General features: G+C 46.0%; 1 protein-coding gene across 1 annotated transcript; it reads left to right on the top strand.

Moving 5' to 3' along the window:
- Positions 1–1,611: 1,611 nt before the first annotated feature.
- GSG1 (germ cell associated 1) lies at positions 1,612–10,690 on the top strand. Its single transcript, XM_086610123.1, has 6 exons — positions 1,612–1,683; positions 2,897–3,215; positions 5,758–5,805; positions 8,875–9,027; positions 9,151–9,262; positions 10,375–10,690. The coding sequence occupies exons 1-6, from the start codon at positions 1,612–1,614 to the stop codon at positions 10,688–10,690; spliced, it is 1,020 nt and encodes a 339-aa protein (XP_086466249.1).
- Positions 10,691–11,448: the final 758 nt, after the last annotated feature.

The raw sequence follows: 11,448 nt of genomic DNA, 5'->3' as shown, positions 1-11,448 counted from the left end.
ATGCCATGATGCCAGTCTGCCACCCCAGCAGTGCTTCTGCTAAGGCGCTCCTTTAGTCTTTAAAATTGCCGGCGCCCATGGGGAGAGCTGGATTGATGTCTCTTCAGGGTCTGAACTCCTCAGTCCTCAGAGCAGATGCTGTCGCATAAACTTTCTTCTCCCCATTTTTTTCTTCTCCTCTTTCTGTGACTGGCAGGTCTGGCCAGGAAGATACCCCAGGGCTGGGGAGCTTATGGCCTTTGCCATTCTGCTGAGACAGTGCACAGGGCAAGGGATGACCTGACGTTAAGGCTGCTGGTAGTTTCCGAGCTAAGGTCACTTGTCCCTGAATCCTCAGCCAGAGAGCCGCCAGTCTGCTCTGTACAATTTCCCAAACAGCCACCACATGGAGATGGCTAGGATCTTTGTGTGTTTTACAGAAACTTTCTACTCAGTTAATACAGGTCACCCTTTTGCACTTAATCTCAACACACAGCACCAATCGCTTCCCGTATAATCTCCTAGAACAGCTGTGCTGTGATTGCATTATGGATTACAAAATGACCATTTTCCACAAAGCAGCTGCTGGCTGGAGGGATAGCATGTAATAATCACTGAGGGAGCAAGGGGAGGAGGCAAAAAAGAAAGGGGTTTTGAAGCAATTGGGTTTCTTGGAGGACCTAGAGATGAGCAAAACAGCAGACAAAGCGTGAGTCCCATTTCTGTATTGCTCCTCCAAATTAACAGGACTTCGAGGACTTGCTGCCAAGGTAAATTCAACTACCTTTTCTTTTGGGCCTATCTAGGTATTATGGTCAGTTATTGTCAGTAAGTGCCTGGCTTTTATGGAGGGAAACTTTTCTGATGATGTTCTCATGAAGGAGTAGTTCAGATTTGCTTCTAATTCCCTAAGTCCTCTGCATCCTTGATCCAGTTCTTTCTTTTGACTCGTTTCTTATATTTTTTTGCCTTTTTCATTATCACTTGTGCTGAAATTATATGGCCTTTCAACTACTATCACAAATCCACTGGAGATAATATTTTCCCCTCTATTGAAGATTTAAATTAGATTTTTGTCAATAAATGATTTAAAATGATTTTTGTCAATATTATGAGTGGAAAGATTTTTTTTTAAATAAAAGCATGAGCAAACCGAAACCTGATGACAGAAAATCTTATAATCAAGCATTGACAAAAAACTGAAAAACTTTGTGTGCTGAAGGTTTCTATTTTCAGATGAAAAATAATGTTCTTCAGGAGAGAAATTTCATCTATAATTTCCTTTTCAATCACAAGTCAAATTTTCCACTGAAAAAACTTTTGGTAAGGAATTTGCTACCAACTCTTAGCCAGAAACCTTCATGTAATTAACTGTTCCTAATAGGTATCTGCTCTGTGAAAACGGTGATATCCAACATGCCTTCAGATCATGGAAGTCATTCATTATGGTATCACTAAGATATTACCATCTCCAGGGTGCAGCATCTCTATTGCTGAAAGAAAGAAATGCTCTGGTGAAGAGACAAAGGAAGCCACAGCATAAAACAATACAGGAATTTTTCAGGAGGTGTGTATTTTCTTGCTTTCAATGAGGATGTTCTGGATCAGGCACTGTTTTCTCAGTGAGATGAGATGCTAATGAAGTCCTGCTTTCCAAGAGGAGCTTCAGCACCGTCTTTATTGACCATATTTCCAAGCTTGCTGGTCAGCAGAACAAATGCTTCTAACAGCACCACTTTTAGCTGTGGCACAGTCACAAACAATGCAAAGTTAAGTCTCGTATCATTTATTTATAGTAGTGTCCACAGCATGCTGGGCCTTTCTCACACATTCAGCATTGGGTGAGTCAACTGAAGAGGACCAGCAGCAGGCAATGTCTGTGCAAACTGAATCTATTCGTGGCCAAATAGATTTTGAGAGTCATAAATAGGAAAGGGTGGGAGTATCTGGACGAAGTTGCGCCAAACATAGGGAGTGCCGTGTGGGAAGAGGCATGCGTTGATTACACGAAAGTTGATATGTGGGTAGATGGCATCGAATCAATCCATAGAGTGATAAGTTGGGGTTCTCAGAAGTCAGTGCAGGGTTTTGCAGGAACTGTAAAATCTCGAGATTCCCTCTGAATGAGAAAGACCAGAGGACTCTGGTATACAAATTGCTTTCTGAAATACTTTTTCTGATGAGATGAAACTGGGAAGAGTGTTTGTGGCAACTTTGTGTGAGAGCAGAGACACTGTCATCCCACCACCCTACCAAATTTCTGATGGGCAGAGCAGTGCTTGCTCAGGTGGGAGGTGCTGCCCTGGGGTTTGAACTGGAGCTGCCAGGTCTGGGTAGCTGGGGGTCCCTCCTGAGCAGATCACTTCTTTGATGCGTGACCTTCAGTGATCTGCGAACATTTTCCTACCTTTCCTCACTGTGAAATCAATACACTCCCTACCTCCCTAGGTTCAGTAATGAACTGCCTGAAAAAGTGTTTTGGGACACTTGGCAGCAAGAATTCTCATTTAGTTGGACAGAGCATTCATCATACCCCATCTAACGGCAATGCATGGTATTTGGGAAAGTTGGTTAACAGTTTTTCCCTGTCATCTCAGAGATGGAGTGAATATGATGACCCTTGCATTTTGGTCATGTGCTCACACACCTCAGTGCACTCAGTACTGCTATGTCTACTGGGTCATCCTCTCTTCCCCAGTACACATATTCAGGGTACTTTGAAATGGTTGAAGCTGACCTATTGCTCCACCACCTTGGCTCTCAGGAAATGGTTCTTCCATGCTGGATGAGCTGTTGGGATGTTGTGAGGAGGGCAGAGTGCTCATATTCCTTTCTCAGAGGTGCACACTGAGAAAATTCATAAGGCTACGTGAGACAAGTGGCTGGTGTGACAGTCCCTCCTGTTTGTGTGTTGTAGATGGAGCTGCTGAAGGGATTGCCGTGGCGCCGTGCTTTCCTGGCTGTCATCCTGAACCTGCTGGCTCTCAGCCTCTCCACCACTGCCTTGCTCGGCAGCTACTGGTGCACTGGGACCCAGAAAGTGCCCAAACCTTTATGTGGGAAGAGCAAAGCCACCAAGTGCATCGGTGTCCCCATGCCACCTGACGCAGGTGCTAGCAACGTTTCATCTCAGGATGTGGTGCACTACAGCTGGGAGACCGGGGACGACCGCTTTGCCTTCAGATACTTCCACACAGGAATGTGGCTTTCCTGTGAAGAGAGCATGGAAGGGCCAGGTAGTATCTTGCCCAGGCAGCCACAACTTCTCTTGTATTTACGCCACAGGAATTTTGAAATGAAAGGCAGGAGGCTGACAACAGTTGGGAGAAAAGCCTTCTTTATTTTCCTAGATGGCATTAGTCCTGTGCACTGCTGCGGTCATTCTATTTCTGTCTTCTGTTGAGATGTTTACAGAGAGGAGCTAGGGAGAATGGTTGTCTCTGGTGTGCTCTTCAGTCTGGAAGAGGGGCTCCGAAATGCAAGAGGTGGTGGTGGCGGCAGTGACGTTGTGGTGGCATCGTTCATCCTGATGGGAATGGGAGTGAGCCTCCTTTCCCTTTCCCCATATCTCCATTCCCACATACAGCTTACTTCATGCTCTACAGGGCATATTTGTGCATGTTCCCTCTGAAATCTAAATGGAGTGATTTTATGCAGTGTTGTCAATTCATAGTTATCACTGTGAGGACAGCAATAGTTGGTGTTCTCCTTAAATCATCAAACTGAGTGTTTTTGTGAATTGAACAGAGACTGGGCTTTTCTTAAAAAAAATAATAATAAAGAGACAAAGAGAAATACTGCCTTACAGACAGAGAAAACCTGGAGGATCTGAATCCAGAGGAATTAAAGCTAGGAGGTAAATTGACCCAAGGATTAGAGCTGCAGTATTGTAATTTTTTTAGTTGCTTTTGTGATATTGTGACAGGTTTCATTTGTGATTTTTGACCATGTGAGACTGGCACTGTAAACCCTGGAGTGCCAGGGACTGGTTGTGCAACCTGTACTAGATCCCTTTGGTGCCTCCCTTCACCCTTGACTTGCTCCTGCCCAGCCCTGCTGAAGTCATTCTGCTGAAATCTGTGCCACACTAGCACAGGTGGATGCTCTGCAGTACATAGATGCTCTTTACGGCCTGACACACACGGAGGATCAGAACTGATCTGGAAGGTGGCCAATAGGGAGATTTATATCTAAAGATATGGTGATGAAAGTTGCTTTCATCAAGCCCGTTCCCCTGAGCCCACCGCCCTCCCTTCAGCTCTCCCCAAGCACAAACATGTCACCTTCTTTAACTAAGCCACTGTCCTAGTATAGCATTCCTCATTTTCTTATCTATCGCTGTCAGTTTGAAAATAAATAACTGGTGAATAAAAGCAGACAGAAGGGAGGTGGGAGCAGAAGGGAATGTGCTTGAAACTCTCATGTCCCAGTGAGAGGGCTGCTTCATTACGAGCATTTCCAGACATGCTGCAGAGGGAGATGTATTTATTTGGGACTGGTTTGGGTTGAGGTGTGTTTCCATGGTGCTTGTGGGAATGGAACTACATCCCTTGACAGCTTTCTCTGAAATACTTGTCTGGCCACTGGGCAGTCCTGGAATAACCCCGATGCCTGAAGGAAAACAGAGAGTCCGTTACATCTGGATCACAGCAGAGCACGGGGTAGAGCACATAGTCAGTCTCGGCCTCCTGCTTCCTGTAAATCCGGTACAACCCACCCACTGCTGTGGGTCTTTGAAGCAAGTGCAGAGACAGAGACAGCAAGAACAACAACAAAAATGGGCTACTATGAGCAAAAGGAGTTTGAGTTGAGCTGGAGAAAGGATTTCATTATTCAGGCTGATCTCAGGATCAGTTTAGATGAGCCATTACTGAATAACCTCATTAAAGTTCTAGATGAAGTAGCAAACCACAAGTTAATGAGGACTGCAGATGGCACTGAACTGGGAAGCGTCCTGAGAGCTGCAGATGACAGAAGTAATATGGGAGATTGGGAGAGATTAGAACCGGGGATAGAAATTAAGAAAATTAGATTCTTACATGAAAAGCGGCAGGCTGATACTTCTGCAAGAAAATACCGCGCCAAGTAGAGGAGAGGACCCTCAAAATGCACTAATGCAATATGCAGTAAAAGAGACTTACAGATAATAATTATAGACTCTCAGCTGAGACAAGAGTTTGCATCTGGCCAACATAAAAAGCCAAGGCAAATATGAACACCATTTGTCCAAATAGCATGCCTAAAATGTGAGAAGACCATATTTCTGTGTGATTCTCTGCCACAGAAGAGGGACTCACACCTCTGTCACACAGTATTTCACTTGGGAAGGTTTTTTTTTTCTTTCTTCTTTGGGAAAGAGTGCTAGAACTCCTCTGCTGAGGCTGGGGTGAGTGGCAATTCGCTCCCTCAGCAGAAGTGGTGGGTCTGCAGTCTGTTGTAAGCTGCACCTTTAATAGGCCTGACCAACAGTAATGTTGTGAATGAGTAGCAACAGATCTTTATATTCACCAGAGGCTTGTAAGATTTACAAACTGCTGATTTTTTTTTTTCTGGAAAGGCCACTTCTAGTTTTCCAGGCAGACCTTGCCTTCCCCTACCTTGCCCCAGTGAAGGTCTGGAAAGATGGTCAGAAAGAGAGTAGAGGTGAGAAGATATGATGGGTAGACTCAAGGGTGACTGGAGCTATGCAGTGAAAAGTGAGTGAGAGGAAGAGATTTTATTTTCCCTTATGTACCCTGCATCGTTTTGCAAACTAATACCTTTGTTTTTCTGTTTCAGAAGAGAAATGCCGTAGCTTTATTGAGCTTTCACCACCAGCAGAGAGAGGTAAGAGCAAAACCCCATACCTCACTGTAGCTGCCCAGTGCACCTTGGTGGGATGAGGGACCTGCAACATTTCACCTGTGTGAGGACAGCAGGGTGGGTCCCCAAAGAGCCAGGCACAAAATCTTGGACTCATGGTTGCTAAAAGAACAAAGATTTCCTCCCAGATGTTTGCCTAAACCACTGCCATCTGTGAGGTCAGTGCTGGAAAGCTCTGACCTCCTCCCATATGAAGTGGGATTTGCCTCATGTAATACATTGCCCAGTCTGTGCTTGTCATCTTGCTGTAGTCAGCAGGAAGGGGACGGATGCCACCCAAGCGCGGTCCCTCCCACATATGCCACATGTTGACTCAGTGCTTCAGTTTTGGGGTTTGATGTGATGACTTTGGAAGCTGAATGACCTCTTACTTTGTGGTTAAGTGATCAGGACATCTGAAAGTTACATTTTCAGGGTGAAGTCCTTGCCTCATTGAATACAAAAGTTCATTAGGGTTGGAGAGCTCACCCCTCCTGTCATTGTCACATGTTCCAAATTATTTTGGGGGTAACCGCAGTATACCTGGATGTATGAGTACATATGCAATGGAGATTTCACTTACTGGAAGCTTTTCAATTGGTGTGGGCTTGCTAATTGTTCCCTGAGAGGGAGGCTGGAGGCATGTCATTTCAGAGGATGTTCATATGTGATGAGAAAGGCCTGGGGTGCAGAGCCTGTGTCAGCATTCGAGCCAGGAGAGCAAGGGCTGGAACAAAGATTGGGAAATCACAACAGCCAGGAGGGAGATGAGTACTTTTGGAGAGCTCATCTTCTTCTTCTGCCTTGTTTCCTCTATTCTAAGAACACTGGCCAATAATGCTGACCTGCTTTTATAAAATGATGCACATTCCCCTGGGTTGCAAGTGATGTGCAGCGCCTTTGCTGTGCAGATTAACCTGGGTCACTCTCGGCACAACAGCAGGGTAGAAAAACGTCCCCTGCTTATGCTTTTGAGAAACAGTATTCACACAATACACACATTGTAATGATGGTGTTATGAGATCATTTTGAAGTCATGCAAATCTTCACTTTGTCATAAAATGAATGACTTAACTGCATTTACTGAATGACTCTTGCATTTACTGAGAAATGCTCACTTCACAGGGAGTAGCAATGTGTTTTTCTTCTTTCTCACCTTCTTGTGCTTCGTTCCCTGCCCAGGCCTCTGGCCCTGTTGCTTCCAACGTCTTCCTTATAGACTGTTTTCCTAAGAAAGGAGGTTTATGCAACCAGATTACATGTCTTTGTAAATCTTTCTGTCTGTCCCCCCTCACACTCTTCCTACTGCTCCTTGTCTAATTGCAGCCCAACACTGATAGAAAGGCCATGTTCTGTAAGATATTGAACTCGTACAAATTAATTGGAAGATCACTGTGAGCTTAAGCATGACACTCATAGAGACACTGTGGTCTTAACAGCTCTGTCACCCACTTTTGCGCCCTCCTGTACATAGAATCATCTTAAAATGACCTTAGCCTCCAGCACAACTGCCATCATATAGTTAGGCCAGCACTAGAGAAGTTGGTGTGACTGCAGCTTGCAGGCTGGGCTGGCTTAGCTGGGTGTGTGCAGAGCAGCTTCACATTTCACAGGCAGCATTACAAGACCAGATTACACAGCACGAGTGGTGAGCCTGGAATCACAGGGAAAGAGATGCAGAGACCTCTGTGCATAGAATCACAGAATCGTTTGGTCTGGAAAAGACCTTTAAGATCATCAAGTCCAACCTTTAACATAGCACTGCCAAGTCCACTAAACGATGTCCCCAGGAACCACATCTACATGTCTTTTAAATACCTGCAGGGATGGTGACTCAACTACTTCCCTGGGCAGCCTGTTCCAATGCTTGACAACCCTTTTGGTGAACATATTTTTCCTCATATCCAGTCTAAACCTACCCTGGCTCAACTTGAGGCCATTTCCTCTTGTCCTATCACTTGTGACTTGGTAGAAGAGACCAACACGCACCTCGCTACAACCTCCTTAAAATTGCGTGGTACCTGCAGCCTCCAGGACACTTTTGGCAGTCTGGCATCTAACTAAATATTCTCCCTGATGGTGCTGCAGCAAGCAAGCCAGTTCCTTTAAGCAGGGAACACAGCTCATGAATTCCTGCTAAAGAGCTGGGTGACTCTATGGCACTAATGACGTTGAGGAGTCAAGTCAGTGCCACATTAACAAGGGTTTTCTTCACGCTCCTTTTCCCCAGCTGAATGTCTCCTCTATGGCCATTAATAATTGCTAACAGTAGTGTTCACAGTGCTGCTTCATTTGCCAGATTAATATTTCTTCCTCAGTGAATCCTGTGCTCTTCCATGGCCTAGCATTACAAATTACTCATTCTCCTCCAAGTCCTACTGCACAGTGAGCTTTGCTGAGGGCTGTGATAACACTTAAGTCTCACTGATAATCCTAGCATGAAAATACTTGTGCTCTGTTCAAGCAGCAGAGTGAGCGGTGAATGTCATTGTGCTAGCTGGATATTCACCCCTGAATTCCAGAGGCTAGGTCCCAGCCACTGCTGCAGAAGAACCATACCGTTCTTCTCTTAACCAGTTGAGGCTCACGTTAAACGTAATTTGCTTCCATTGTTGTGATTAGAAACCTACTCTGAACATCACTACACTAATGGGTAAGAACCTTCAAACACCCAGCTCAGATGTGCTCATGGCCAGCCTATGACCACTAAGTCTTCTGCTAATACTCAACAGCTTTCCCCCTGCCTGTTTCCCCATGGCTTCTGCCTTGCTGTTTATGTATAATGTTGGCTTGTTTACAGATAGCCATTTTAGTTCCTTTCAGCTCTGCGGTGCTAGGCCAGACAAACCATCTTCTGAGACAGGCTCTCTGTCTCCTTCAGCATCCTTTGAGACCTTGCTCACAGGCTGGGGGGATTGCTTTTGGGTGTTTCTTATTTTCCTTCTTTCCCTTCTTCCCAAAGGACATAATTTCAGGATTGGGTTGGGAAGAGGGAGTACTCTCCCTTGAACAAGCCATCCTGTATTGATGTGAGGAGTTTCTGGTTCCTGGCAGGAATCCTGTGGCTGTCCCTGGGATCAGAGATGCTGTACATCAGCTTGCTGCTCATCAGCTTCATCCTTCTGATGGTGGAAATGCTGCATACTGGCAATCCTGTCTGTGGGTTGAAGCTCAATGCCTTTGCTGCTGTCTCCTCAGTGCTGTCAGGTAAGTGTGTTATTGCAGTCTTGGAATCACAGCAGCAAGAGAGCCTTCTCTCCCACAGAAAACTGAAGTATGCTGCTCTGGCTCTGACTGTAACTTCTTTGCTGTCTTGTCTTTTGCGTCCAGGTCTCCTTGGGATGGTGGCCCACATGATGTACACTCAAGTCTTCCAGGCAACGGTTAATCTGGGACCAGAGGACTGGAGACCACACTCATGGGACTATGGCTGGGCATTCTAGTACGTGAGCTCTGAAGTCACCTTCACCTCCCCAGCCTTCCGGGCTTTAGCCAGGCTACACCCTGCCAAAACCCATCTCCTCCCTTCTTGACATTCCATGTTTCCAAAGACAGGTGTACCATGGTTCTCCTACTGCTAATCTCCTGTCTTTGCCTCATCCCTTGCTTTAACAAATAGTTGCCAAGTTACTTAAATGAGTAGCTACCAAAGACTGGCAAACAATGGGGTCACACCTAAACAAGTGCCTTCAACCCTGCTGACTAATGAAGTTTGCCCCTATGCTGGTTTGCCCTGTTTGGTCTCAGCTCTTCCTTGTGTGCAGAGACCAGAGTCACACCTGTGATGGTGCTCTCAAACATGCCTTGCTTTCTGCAGTTTAAGTTGCATGCTGGTTTGGCATCTTCACTAACCAATGTCCAAAACGCCTATTCCTGCAGCACCATGCCTAGACAGATGCTTAAAGACATGGACATTGTAGCCAGGAAGAGTGGCTGCAGAAAACGGCGGCTTAGGGTTCCTTTCTTTAAAGCCTAAAGAAGCCACTTGCAGCTGACAGGCCATAACTGACTTGGAAAACAGTTGGATGAGCCTTGCCAAGTGCTCATAGAAAGCGCACACTCAATTTGCAATGCTGTACTGAAGATGACCACGCTGATTTTTAAGACTCAAGATGCTTTAAGATGTCAGCAGAGGCATCTGGTTATGCTCATGGACATGCCTCATGCCCAGGAAGACACTGAGCAGCCCTGCAATACAGAACTTGCTTTCAAACTGTGCTGTCCTGCTATGACCTGTTACAGATTTTCTTACTGCCCTTTTTTATTTTCCCTGTATCCCTCCCTTCCCTGTGACCAGGATTTACCCCACCTTTCCTATCTGTAATGACTCCCACATGCTCTCTTCTTGCTTTTTCCTCCAAAAGAAGGATCTCGTGGCGGGATAACCCTCAAGAACTGTAATGTTATGAGCCTGACACTTCCAGTCTTTCTACTTCACGTCCATGCTCAGCAGCTTCTGCCTGGCAAATCAGGGTTCATCGCAGGACAGGCAGTTCAATTCCTTACCCTACTTGGCTTCTCACAGCATGTGCTATTCTTGTGTCTCTCCTGTAGCATGGCCTGGGCCTCCTTCACCTGCTGCATGGCCTCTGCTGTCACCACTCTCAATACCTACACCAAGACGGTGCTGGAGTTCAAAAGGAACCACATCAAGGGCTATGATGGGAGCTTCAAGAATCAACCTCAGCACCACCAGTGCTTCATACAGCAGCAAATTAGCAGCTACTATGAGCCCCAAGACAGGCCCCTCCATTCACTCTCTGAGGGAGTCGACTTCTACTCTGAGCTGCAGCAGAAAGTGCTACAGCAGGAACCAGAGCTGGAACTGGATGACATCTTGGGACAGACAATCGGAGAGGACCGCTGTTAGGGATGAATGCACAGAGGCAGAGCAGTGGGGTTTGGGAGGCACAAAAGCTCTCAACCAAACACTTGCACCACTGTTAGCAAGTTCCTGGGGAGCTCTTCCTTACTCTACCATTTGGGGAGTAAGAAGGTGGGCACTGGGAAAGGGCAACAGCAGTGCCAACAATAGTAGGATAGGTCCTCCCTGATCACAGTTTGACAGGTGTCCTCAGCTGGGAAGGGTGAAACTGGAGGCACCTATCGTTGGTGCCAGCTGTCTCCAAGCTCTTTCAGACTTGTCCTAATCCCAGCAGTATTGCACCTGGGAATAGACAGTCAGCACCATCCAGCTGGCAAACTGCAGTGCTGGGCCTCTTTGGGTGGTGTCACATCAACCTTCCAGCAACCCCCCTGGTTCAGTGCTTCAGTGAAGGGCATCAGTGCCCATATTGATTGGCTGTAATCCTCTATGAACACCCTATTTATTCTTCATTTCCAGGCCCAACCTCCTCTTCTCCCTTCCCATAGATGAAAAATGCTGCTGCAGTAGGAATGGGGAGTTGCTTTCAGACATCCCTCTCCTCCTCTTTCCTATCTGTAATGACTCCCACATGCTCCCTTCTTGCTTTTTCCCCCAAAATCTCCCATTCTGAGGTACTTTCATGTTTGTCTCTTTCTACTGTGCTTCTCCCCAACCTTTAAGAATCCTTGGCTGTTTTTTTTTTCTTTGTTTCTCTTCATCTGTCCCTTTTTCCCCATTGTAAAAATATCACAAATAATCCC

This window comes from Tauraco erythrolophus, chromosome 4 (genome assembly GCF_009769465.1).
Source record: "Tauraco erythrolophus isolate bTauEry1 chromosome 4, bTauEry1.pri, whole genome shotgun sequence".
NCBI lineage: Eukaryota > Metazoa > Chordata > Aves > Musophagiformes > Musophagidae > Tauraco > Tauraco erythrolophus.
Note: the sequence above shows the minus strand (reverse complement) of the source record. Positions and strands in the feature narration are given on the sequence as shown.